The sequence below is a fragment of the Micrasema longulum genome, unplaced genomic scaffold (assembly GCF_059751315.1).
Source record: "Micrasema longulum isolate JH-2025_06_02 unplaced genomic scaffold, ASM5975131v1 h1tg000842l, whole genome shotgun sequence".
NCBI lineage: Eukaryota > Metazoa > Arthropoda > Insecta > Trichoptera > Brachycentridae > Micrasema > Micrasema longulum.
The window spans coordinates 129,772-143,086 of NW_028278034.1; the positions used below are offsets into that span (position 1 = coordinate 129,772).

The window sequence follows — 13,315 nt, forward strand, 5'->3', positions numbered from 1 at the left end:
CGCCTAAGGCCGTTGCTTTAAATAGTCGAAAACGCTTGATAAATTAACAACTTAAAACCAGAAGGACTGTAATATGTGAATCACTAAAATATATTGGATTATGGCTCGCAAAACTGGCCTAGAATACAGGTAAATCTCGTTTTATTGCTTTAAGGTTATGTTGATATTTTAATTTCTATTTCAACAATACTGTATTTTGTGTAACTACAAACTCTTCATTGGCTTACGGCATAAATATTCATGCAATGCAATTATTTTTATGCACAAAGATACATCGGTTGAATGTATTTTCATAAAATGTAATAAATGATGTACCCGTTCTGTGGAAATTCAAGTATTGTGTATTGTAAGCCTGTCAATGACTCGGTATAAATAGTTTTTTGCGGGTAGAAGCGTCTTGCAGCATAGAGGCCCTGACATTGATGGGTCTTCTCTGTCTCTCTATCTCCTAGTCATTTTTACGATCATCAGTCAAACTTTGTTGTCAAACGGAATTGCCAAACAAAGAAATAATTAATATTTTAAAGTTATCTAAATGTAAAAACTGATAACAGCTGAAGTGCTGAAAACATTGCCTAAAACAATGATTCAACTTAATTTAAATAGTTTATTTCAACAGAGAGGGAAAAAGTTCTCGAGAAGGAAATATGGAAGTCTAGGCATTTACAGGGCTTATGACCTGCCATTGGCTGGTTTGAGCGGCCACTTTACACACTGTGTAACATTCACCATTCTGCCCATGTTTGAACATCCACATTTCCTCAACTCTTCCATCTGTTTACTTTTGTGAAGTAAAAGAGCTGAAACCTTTATCACGTGGGTGAGATTCATCCGGCTGCACCAAATCACCTACTAGGCAACGCCTGGAAACAATTTTCCAATTTTTATACTTCTTCTTTTACCAGGTAGTAATTCAACAATGTTTGATTATGTCCAAATGCTTGCAGACTGGCTGGATTTCCTCCCTAGGGAGCTGTTCGTATTTAAATTTATTTCAACAGAGAGGGAATACGAACAACTCCCTAGGGAGGAAATCCAGCCAGTCTGCAACCATTTGGACATAATCAAACATTGTTAATTTAAATAGATTTACCTTTAGAAAAACCATTTCTATCATATTATATGAAAGGTGATCCCCTTTCATTTTTTTTCATCGGTAGACAAAGATATTTATTAATTTTTCAATAATGTCATGAAATTCTATGGTCATGATTTATTATACCACAATATTATTTATTTATTTATTTATTCACACTCTTTATCAAAATACAATTCCATGTTCACTTTGCCCAGCTAACAAGGGTACATACCCCGTTCCAAGCTAGGCAATTACATTTTAATATATTATAATAGTTAACAAATTAATATAGAGCACAGACAAACAAAATATTAACTTATTCGGATACACATTTTGATTCATATACATACAGACATACACATATATACACACATATATATAAATACACACATATACACATGTACATACACACACGCGTACATACACCCATGCGCATACACATACATACATTCATAAAAACATAGACAATTTATTTATGCGAAACTTCATGGTTGTCATCTATAAATATATATTTTTTTAATTATTCCTTATTTTTTATATTTTATTTTTGACATCCAGTAAGGTTCTCCAGTCCGTGGCATGCATCAACTTTTCTGACTCCCTACGACCAATGTCAAGAAAGAGCGAGGTCAACACCTTCCGTAACTTGACAACACTCCCGTCTTTCCACGATTCTGGCAAAAGGTTATGGACCTTTTTGCCTACGTTATAGTGTTGTCTCGATGCCAGAACAGTGTTGACCCCTTCACTTAGTATCAGATCCCTATTATATATTTGGAAATAACCGGGAATCACCATTCACCAATACTAAACAATTCATTTCATTACAAACAAAACAAACCATCACGCCGTATCCCCGTAGGGGTAGGCAGAGAGGATAGAACGCCATAACACTTTATCTTGGCATACAGACCTCGCTTTCTCTACATTCATACATCTTCTCATGCACGCACGCCGATTATTCCCACTTTTGACATGTCCATCTTCAAGTATTTGATGGACTCGATCGTGCCATATCTTTCTCGGTCTTCCTCGTTTTCTGCATCCATCAACATTTGCATCGTAGATCCTTTTAGCCGTTCTTTCGCTGTCCATTCGCTCTTCATGTCCAAACCAACGCAGCACCCCTTTTTTTATTCTGTCGATAATTTGGACAAACTCAAAATATTGTTGATAAATTACCTGGTCCATGAAGAAGTATAGAAATTGAAAAAATAACATTTTCAGGCGTTGCCTAGTCTAGTATGTAGGTGAAATAATTCAATTGGATGAATCTCACCCGCATAAATAAAGGTTTCAGCTCTTTAACTTCACAAACATCAACAGATGGAAGAATTGAAGAAATATAGATGTTTAAATATAGGCAGAATAATGAATGTTACACAGTTTGTAAAGTGGCCACTTAAACCAGCCATTGACAGGTCATAAGCCCTGTAGATGCCTAGACTTCCATATTACCTTCTCTTAAATGTTATTCATCTCTGTTGTAATATGTTAATGTTAACAGCTCCCCAGGGAGTTGAATCCAGTCCTTGTCTACAAAAATTTGGACAAACTCAAAATATTGTTGTATTCACCATCGTTAGAATGGACTGCATAAGTCCTGCAAATAAAGAAGCTGAAACCTTTATCACGTAGGTGAGATTCATCCGCATTTGGACATACTCAAACATTGTTGAAAATAGCCGTTTTTAAAAAAGAGAAAGAGAAGGAGAAAAAAAAGAAGTGCCTTAAAAGGAAAGTTGAAAAGTTTACTTCAGGTTTTATATAAATATTAATATTAAACTATAATGAATTTAAAAAATAATTATACACACAAGAGTAAAGAGTTGAAGCAAAGGTGAAGAACTAATTATCATTTGAATTTTAAATTGTTAATTCTTTTTCAAAACACAGGACTTGATCATCAGCGGCGTGGTATAAAATAAATCTAAATCATCACGGCATTGATTTGCAAGTCGCTGCATGCGAATAATCGGCAAATTCAGTGAATAATTAGTACCACGATGTTGACTGTAAAACAAAAAATTAAGTCTTGTCGGTCTATGAGGAATACGAAAGTTTATTAAAGTTTACAGTTCGAGGCAATCTATTTTATTATTTAATAATTTATAAATAAACAAGAGGTCATTTATTGTCCCGCTTGACAGTAATGGTAAATTCAAAGCAGCCTTCGGGGATTCATAATTTATTTCTGACACAGGCCGACCTAATTTAAATAGAATATATCTTAAATTTTTTTCTGTACTCTTCCAATATCATATGAGTTGCAAAACAGGACTCCAAACTGCAGATGCATACTCTAGCTGTGATCTTACTATAGAACAAAATACAATTACGAAGGTATTAGTAATAAATAATGGGAAAAAGATAATCAGATGTAAATATTAAAATATACTACTACTACTACTACCATCACGCCATTTCCCCGTAGGGGTAGGCAGAGAGAATGGACCGCCACACACGTCTATCCTGGCATACACTCCTAGCCTCTTCCACATTCATACATCTTGTCATACATGCCCTTCGGTTCTGTCTGCTTTTGACATGACCAGACTTAAGATTTTGGTTTATCTGATCATGCCACGTCTTCCTTGGTCGTCCTCGTCTAACGTTGCCGTTCATTTTTGCCATATATACTTGTTTTACCATTCTATCGTCGTCCATTCGTTCTACGTGACCGAACCATCTCAGAGACCCTTTCTTAATCTTATCAATTATACTTGTCTCAGATTTACACTCTCGCCTGATTTCATCATTCGTAACCCTGTCATACATTGATTTCCCACACATTCGTCTAAGAGATCGCATTTCAACCGCGTTCACTCGGCTTTCATCCTTCCTCTGCCAGTTCCATGTTTCACTTCCATACATAAGTGTTGGGACTAAAACTCCGTTGTGCACTGCCAGTTTAGCTTCGATTGACATATTTTTATTAGAAATTACTGTGCTTAGTGCTCCGTTCATTTTGTTGCCCGCATTCACTCTTCTTTCAACATCTTTTTCTACTCTTCCATCTCTTGAAAACATGCTTCCCAGGTACACAAATTCTTCTACTTGTTCGAGACATTCGTTTTTTACATTTATTATGCAGTCAGTAACCTCACTATCCCTTTCAAATACCATCACTTAAATATTAAAATATAAATTATACAAATTTAGATTTATTTATTTATTTATTAACGGACATTGTCCATGTATACGATTCATAGGGTTTAAATATTATAATAAAATAATAGTTTAAAACATTTAAAAAAAGAAGCATTGACAAACATAAGGGGCATCGAGACAAGATCTGGACTATTTATTTAGTGTAAACTTAAACAAAAAAAGTCCAGATCTTGTCTTGAGTTAACAATACGACAAAGGCGGGTCATTGGAGAATTAAATCCATAGTTTGTTCTATGCTAATCGATGAACAGTACTTCATTGTTTCTCAATCTACGAGTCGGAATATGGAATTCGACTTATTTTATTTTATTTTTTTATTTTATTTTATTTTATTTAGAAAACATACAGTCATACAAAATCAGTATTAAAAACAACAATTTTTTAACATAAAAAGACCAATTAAGTTTTCATAAATTAAAAAGATATAAACATTAAATGTGACAAAAAATAAAAAATAAATAAGAATTTCAAGTGAAAAAAGGATAATTGTTGACATTTGCGTTTTCCATGGAGGTAATAAATCAAAATAAATAAAAATACCGAATGTACACTCCGAGCCATCCACGCACACACATGAACGCACATATAAAACACACACAAACATATACATTACATGCGGCACATATACATAGCATAAACCACTCAAGATGTACATTCAGCAACTATCCCAAATAATCGACCCCATGAAGAAATTTTCTGTACAAATGCAACGTGCAGTTAGAAATGTCTACATCAATACTGAGTCCGTTATAATTTCTACAGGCACGTCTAATGAATGAATTCGAGGTATAATTGTTTTTACAAGTTGGTACATAAATTGTGTGAATTGACTTGTCCCAGTGATGATGGAACATCGATTATACCATTTAGTATGCCGAACATATATATGAAGTCAATATTAGTTCTACGTTTTTGTAGTTTAATGAAGAATTTAAATATAAAAAGTATTGAAGTAACAGAGGCGATGCATCAGAGCATAAACAGTAAAACAAGTATAACACTTGGTACATTTTTATAATTTACAAAAGAAGTGATTAAAAAGTAATGATTTTAATTGGTGAAAAGATAAATAGAATAAATCTAAGTTTCCATCTTTGTTCGTCGACATGTGGAGCCGTAGAAAAGGTGAGTATTTGGCATAGTTTGAACTATGCAAATCGACAGAAAAAGAAGTATTTTGTCTCGTCCTACGCTGTCTCATATAAAAATTCACACGATTTAAAAGTTCGGGACTGTCAAGAACATTATTTAATAACTTAAAAAGCAGCACTAAATCTGAATTTCCCTTTTTTTATTTATCATTTATTTATTCATATATATGTACATTACAAAATAAAATATCTTAATTCATACATATATAAATAATTAGGTAAAATTAGGTATATGTAAAAAAAAACACATTAGTATACATAATATCCAAAGAATAATATGTTAAAAAAGTAAGAGAATCTTGTAACGAAAAACTCCCTCAGAGACGTGAAAAATGTCAATGTCCAAAGTGATATTGTTCAACATGGAGATAGCCCTTCCAACAGGCATAACCATTGGCAGGTTGGTCCTGTATATTGGAATGTGAAACAGTCTATGTTGACGCTGTCTAAGGTAATTATCAGGAACATAAAAGCTAATGCTCCGCATAATTTCAGGGTTGTCAATAATACCGCGCAACAATCGAAAGAAGTGCGTTGTTAAATACACATTCCTTCTAGTCTTCAAACTGCTGTAACCGAGCATACCCTGGAGGAACTCGGTGGGATAAAGCCATGGATAATATCCGCACTCCCTCATGTAGAGAAACCGAAGAAATTTCTTCTGAACCCTCTCCACCATAAGAGAGTACTTCAACTCACACGGTCCCCAAATCATCGAGCCACTCTCGAGTCTACTTCGCACCAACGAGTTATAAAGAATTCTCAGTACTCGTGTACTACCAAAAACCCTAGCAGTACGCAAGACGAATCCTAACATCTTTAATGAACTACTACAAACTGTTTCGATCTGATCATGAAATGTCAGGGAACTCACAAAAGTGATGCCTAGATCTTTAACCTTCGCAATCCGCATAAGATTTTGGTCATTCATTCTATAGCGGAAGAATAGCGTTTTGTGGGCCCTGGTGAAAGACATAACTGAGCATTTTGAAATATTGAACAATAATTTATTTCGTCTTCCCCATTCAGATACGTTTAATATATCCGTTTGGAGAGAACCCTTCTATCACTAATACATATTAATTTTAACTGCTTCATCAAACATTTATAGTTAGACTCTTCAATTGGAATGTATCGTTTGCATACATGATGTATTTAGAGTCTTTAAACTAATCACTTGTATTATGAACATAGACATTGAATAAAAGGGGTCCTAGACGGCTACCTTGGGGGACGCCAGATGGAAGTAGAGTTTAGTAGTTTTAAATCGCCTTTTTGAAAAAACACTTGAGAATTGTTAGTCACCAGTATGAGTCAACATGTGTGCTTTTAATTGGCCTTTACGAAGACATGTATATTGGCACTCTGAGCACAATAATGGTTTCTCGCCGGTATGCGTGAACACGTGTGACTTTAAATCAACTTTACGGGAACATGTATATTGGCACTCTGGGCACGAGAATGGTTTCTCACTAATATGAGTAAACATATGTTGTTTTAAATCGCATTTTCGAGAGGAGGAATATTGACACTCTGGGCATGCGAATGGTTTGTCACGAGTATGGGTCAACATGTGTGATTTTAATTGGCTTTTACGAGGGCATGTATATTGGCACTCTGAGCACGAGAATGGTTTCTCGCTAGCATGAATCAACATGTGCGATTTTAAATGGGATTGATGAGAACACGTATATTGGCACTCTAAGCATGAGAATGGTTTCTCGTTAGTATGCGACGACATGTGTGATTTTAATTGGCCTTTTTGAGAACATGTATATTGACACTCCGAGCATGAGAATGGTTTGTCACCAGTATGCGTTAACATGTGTAATTTTAAATTAGATTTACGGGAACACGTGTGTTGGCACTCTGGGCATGATAATGGTTTTTCGCCGGTATGTGTTAACAAGTGTAATTTTAAATCGCTTTTTCGAGAGCATGCATATTGACACTCTAAGCATGAGAATGGTTTTTCACCAGTATGGGTCAACATGTGTGATTTTAATTGGCCTTTACGAGGACATCTATATTGGCACTCCGAGCATGAGAATGGCTTCTCGCTAGTATGAATCAGCATGTGTGATTTTAAATGGGCTTTGTGAGAACACGTATATTGGCACTCCGAGCATGATAATAGTTTCTCGCCGGTATGCGTCAACATGTGTAACTTTAAATAGCTTTTTCGAGAGCATGTATATTGACACTCTAAGCACGAGAATGGTTTTTCACCAGTATGAGTAAACATGTGTGCTTTTAATTGGCCTTTACGGGGACATCTGTATTGGCACTCCGAGCATAAGAATGGTTTATCGCTGGTATGAATAATCATGTGCGATTTCAGAAGGGCTCTATGAGAACACGCATATCGGCACTCTGAGCATGAGAATGGTTTCTCGTCGGTATGAGACAACATGTGTTGTATCGAAATACTCTCATTTTTGTAATATTTCTGGGTTGCTTGTAAACCTGAAACAAAAACAAGAACAATGTATGAAATCGCTTTGAATTTTATTCCAAATTAACCACGCCCGAGTATACTCGGGGGAAAATAAATAATGCTACGAGGCACGCGGGTTTTATCTGGTTCTACGCGTTTGTTAGGAATAATAAATTAATTATAATGAAGAAAAATTATTTATTTTCTTTAATTTCTAGACCCACATTATGCATCATAATATATTAACACTTAAGTCCCATTTAGAGCCCAAAATAGATTGTATGGTGGCTATATATCGACCGTGTTCAGGTCGAATGCATTAAACCACAATGAGGAACTTCAGCCCTACGGGAAATTGGATACAAAAAATGTTTTCTTACGCGGGGTAAAAATTAGAGCATTAAATTGTACGGCAAAGTTTCTTGAAAATGTACAGAAAAAATAATAAAACATATTTTGATAAAAACGCACTACTTTAAATGACGTCACTGGTTCGTGTGAATCAACCTATGATCTGAGAGCTATGGAAGATTTCCGGTCTGCTTGTCGCTTCTGGACCAATGGGAAGAACTGAATGAGAATAAGCGGAAATGAACCTCTGACGTTACACGCGGAGTTATTTCAGAAATACAAAACTTTGAAAAATCGTAGCGCCGATAATACGATATATAAAAATTTAAAAAAATAAATTTGACTTAGTTTAACAGTCTATTAACAAATAAAAAATAATAAAAAAACCACTGAACTTCCTCATTCTGAAAAAAAACGGTTTTATAGTTTTAATTGTCTTGCTTATCAATTGTGTAGGTCTTATACACTTTCGAGAAGAAGGATTTGAACTGAACACGTCTGGTGATTCAAATTCTTTCGTCAGAATGTGTTTGTGAACTGCGGCCCGAAATGAAATATGTATCGTAACTACGTATTCCAGTAGCTGTAAGTTTCCGCTGTTTGCAGATGTGGATCTTGAAGTAGGCCACACATCGACATATTCTTATACGTGCTCTAGAAATAACAATGTTTATATATTTCATTTACAAGTTATTTACATCGCAAAATATCCTTTGCTCATAAGTTAGTACTTTTCATCCATTTAACATCGAATTTACACTTGACAAAATATACTTTTTAATCACTTCTATTCTAAATTATAAAAAAGGAAGAGTTGAGGAAACGTGGATGTTCAAACATGGGCAGAATGGTGAATGTTACACAGTGTGTAAAGTGGCCATTTAAACCAGCCAATGACAGGCCATAAGCCCTGTAAATGCCTAGACTTCCATATTTCCTTCTCAAAAACGTTTTCCCTCTCTGCTGAAATAAATTTAAATGCTATTTTTCATATGATTAGTCTGTGAGCGCGGAATGTCGAAGAGTTCAGAATGACAGGGACTCGATATGAAATGCTTCTAACAATTTCTGGGCTACCAATTAAGTTATTAACAATTTTACGGAGAAAGCTCAAATCCAACATCCAGGCCAAGTTGCGAGATTTTGAATTAAATAAAAGTTAGCGGACGCAGCCTTACTTGAAACCGTTACATTATTTTAAATATCTAATTGTCTAAGAAAACAGTTTTGAAACAGAAAACACTGTTGAGAGTTTATGCTGCTACAGTAGTAAATGCGTGGTTCAATAATTGTGTTGTAAATTATTTTACAAGAATCCTTAGAAAACAAGTCTTGCAATCTTATTCATTTCATGGTTTTGATAAAATGTAAGTTTCGAATCTATAATTCCATCCAAATACTTAATTTCACGTACCATCATCCATCACAGTCCGCAGACGTAACCTCGGAGCAGATAATGTGGAAGGAAGTATCACTCACTTGAAGGCATTTCCCTGCTACGCGAGGAATCCAAACATTCTTGTTTAACGTCGGGATAGTCGAAGTCCATCTCCGTGAAGAAAATTGTATCGCTGGTTATCCTAAGCGGGGCGGAACTGGTCCCCGGTTCAGCCTTCACCTCCTGGCTTGTACCGGGACGTGGCGCCCCTTCCCCGGTACGGAGAATGTCTCCTTCTACATCGCCAGTCCCCGGTTCAGCCTTAATATCCACTGAAGCGATTTCCATTTTAAGTCGTAAATATCCTAAAATCGCATATATATATATAATAAACATATTTAAATCTTATTGAGAATTAGATTCAGAATCTAAAAACTCAACACCCAAAAATGGATCTTCTTCTATAAAACTGACTTCAGCTTCATCTTCCGTGTCGCAGGTGCCGCTGTCACCGTTATTTACTTGAATTATCAAGTCATCAATATTTCCATACAAAGTTTTTAAGCAAATGTACTTAAGCTCTGTGCGAGTTGTCGCATGAAATTTCTTTACATTTGCTTGTTACGAACTGACCGATCCCTATTTCTCTCAAACCCCGCGGAGTGGGGGTTATATGAGTGTAACTGATTGTGCTTATACAGAGCCGTTCAAAAAATTATCATGGTCAGTAAAATTTATAAAAATATAATAAACAAAAGATCTTGTAAGAGTTACACAAATAAGCTTTTTAAGAGTAAAAGAAAGTTTAGTGTCAAGTATAATACCTAAATCTCGTTAACTAGACACAGATAATGATATTTCATTGTTCAGTGAGTAGTCGTAGATGATTGGATTTTCTATATGCACGACACGGTAAGCGATATAAGCTACGTAGCCGATAAGATCAGTGACCTTTAATCTACCGGCAAAAACGCATCTGTACATATTTCACCCCTTATCGGTAATATTGTAATATTGGTCAACGAAAACACACGTGTCATGCGCGAATGTCAATTTAAGAGTAATTTATTTTTATTATATCAATTTTTCACTCCCATAATGCTCTTACATACAAAAGAAATATATAAAACACGAATATATAAACAACAAAGATGATAAGCAGAGACGATCTCTTGGATCCGTTATGCCAGTCATTCACTATATCTTGAAGGTTGTATACAATTATAATACATGGCATGAATAACACAACTCTCAGTGCGTGCGCTCCGCCTCCATCACAGTTTGCACACGTAACCTCGGAGCAGATAATGTGGAAGGAAGTATCACTTACTTGAAGGTGTTTCCCCGTTACGCGAGGAATCCGTAAATTCTTGTTTAACGTCGGGATAGTCCATCTCCGTGAAGATAATTTTATCGCTGGTTTTCCTAGGCAGGGCGGAACTGGTCCCCGGTTCAGCCTTCACCTCCTGGCTTGTACCGGGACGTGGCGCCCCTTCCCCGGTACGGAGAATGTCTCCTTCTGCATCGCCAGTCCCCGGTTCAGCCTTAATATTCACTAAAGCGATTTCCATTTTTAATAGTTAACATCCTGAAAATTGCACAAATTATTTATACTATTTCTAGTAAGAGAAATACAAATAGGCTTTTTAAGAGTCGACTGATAATAAGCAGAGACGATCTCTCGGACCCAATATTCCAGTCATTAACTTTATCTTGTCACTTGTATAAATCTGTGATCAATGTTAATTGTTACCTTTATTGTCATGGTATATGACCTAAGTATATACCAGTAGCGAATGGTGATTTTATTTACAGGTAAGCTATAAAAAAAAATATATTTGTACCTACATAGAAGGTACATAATATAATGTAAGTAATATATACTATAAATTGATATTTTTCTGTGGTTATTTATTTATTTTATTAGGTAAACAAACAGTATGTACACATATATTGCCAATTTCTTTGTATATTAGAGTAAGAAACTCATGCACACACCAAAAAAATTGTTTACACTTAATACAATAATTTAAATTATGTTCAATATAATAAATGTAAAAGAAACGAAATGAAAAAATATTTATATAATAATAATGTTAAATGTCTGCTTCTCTCAAAATTTCAATAATTTTTGACTTAAATTTACATACATTGTCACAAAAAATATCAGCCTCGGTAAATATATTGTTATATTGGTCGCATATTCTAGGTATTGTAGATTGTTTCAAATAGTTTGTTGACGCGTTTTCAGTGTAAAACAAAAGATTTTGTCTTGTCAGTCTAGATGGCACACGGAATGGAAGTCTTTCTAGTAGGTTAGGAGAATCAATTTTATTATTTATTTATTTGAATAAAAATAACTGGTCCAACATTATTCTTCGATTTTTAAGAGAGTTTATTCCATGGTACTGCATACTTTCAGCATGATTAGTGTTAATTATGTGTGATGCAACAGCTCTCATCCATGAAATCAACTCAAACGATGTAACTTCGTGATATATGTAATATATTGATATATTATCCATTACTTTAATATGTAAGTGATTAAAAAATAAATAAAAAATAGCACGATGAATTCAGTAGATATTGGGTATTCAATTGAAATGTCAACTGGCTGAATGGTTCTAGAAATTAATAGTGCTAAAAACGACCGCGTCGAGTGCCATATGTCCTGCAATATTACGCATGAAAGTAATTATGGTCTTATGTCAAAAGTACCATCTCAAAGAAACAAAGGCTTTAAGAAAAATGTAAAAATGAAATACTATTTTCCAAATCAAGAATCTTCAAATAATTTGTGTAATCTGCAAGTTTAATCTAGGAGTAAAACCCGCACTGGGGTTAATACATTCAAAATATAGTATACTTATTTGTATGAAAAAATGCTGGAATAATCGGCTAGTTTCTTGGCTCACCGCAGGCGCTGGGCGCGCTTTTTTAAAATTTATATTAATATTAGGATAAAAATATAAACGGTGGAAATGATTTAAAATAAATGGTAATTATTTATTTGTTTTTCTGTAAATAAAGTTACAATAAAACATTATTATGGTTAGTCAAATATAATGGTAAGCTGCGCATAATCGCTTCAATACACGGTTCGCCCCTGGTATATACCCCGAGGTAAGGCTCCCGGCCAGATGTGCGAGTACATACCACCCAGTATCACATTCACATTAACGCTGTGTGTGCTTATGATCTATGTCTGGAGATAATATCTCGGCTCTTAGTCTGTATCATCCAGTAATCAAACTTCCCAAAACAGAATATCACAATAGACATTACCGCCGTCACTGAATTAAAGACAGCGCTAAATAAAGAAAGAATTTTACCTACAATTGAAAATCCAATTGTGTTGCCTGGACGCCTCTCGTATCCAGAGTACATATGATCAATTCCTGCCAGGTGAGATACAATCACATACTAAAGATATATCCAGATCCAACCGAAACAAGGGAACAATCACAAATGTTATACTTATTGCCCTGCCTGTGACAGCTGTAATAGCAACCAGAGATAACGTGGAACTTTAACAGGTTTGGCAACTTAAAAGGCAGAAAGGGTTGCCATAGAAAAGGATGGTATTAAAAGACGGGTAGGAGCTATGTAACTACGTAATATTGATTATTTAAAAATAAATCGATGTTAATAAAGTTCTCCGGAACCTTTCCTAGTACAATAATATTTTCCTTCTGATATTAAAGTAATTAGGATCTAATCTTTTGCTTTAACTCTTAAAAGACTGCGGT

The 13,315-nt window shown here is 34.9% G+C and overlaps 1 protein-coding gene across 1 annotated transcript; it reads right to left on the reverse strand.

Annotated features, from left to right (window-relative positions):
- Positions 1-4,346: 4,346 nt before the first annotated feature.
- On the reverse strand, positions 4,347-13,085 carry LOC148278679 (uncharacterized). The gene is made up of 4 exons (XM_088231014.1): positions 12,903-13,085; positions 10,897-11,154; positions 9,668-9,931; positions 4,347-7,866 (listed from the first exon to the last, which is right to left on the reverse strand). Exons 2-4 carry the CDS (start codon positions 11,135-11,137, stop codon positions 6,698-6,700), a joined length of 1,674 nt encoding a protein of 557 aa, XP_088087140.1. The 5' UTR covers positions 11,138-11,154; positions 12,903-13,085; the 3' UTR covers positions 4,347-6,697.
- Positions 13,086-13,315: the final 230 nt, after the last annotated feature.

Bases quoted from the DNA above. Each gene is read 5' to 3' on its own strand.
- LOC148278679 (XM_088231014.1), bottom strand. From the start codon at position 11,137: ATGGAAATCGCTTTAGTGAATATTAAGGCTGAACCGGGGACTGGCGAT. The intron at 9,932-10,896 runs GTAAGTGATACT...ATGCGATTTTAG, and splicing joins TAACGGGGAAACACCTTCAA to GATATTTACGACTTAAAATG. The intron at 7,867-9,667 runs GTGAGTGATACT...TTTTTGTTTCAG, and splicing joins TAGCAGGGAAATGCCTTCAA to GTTTACAAGCAACCCAGAAA.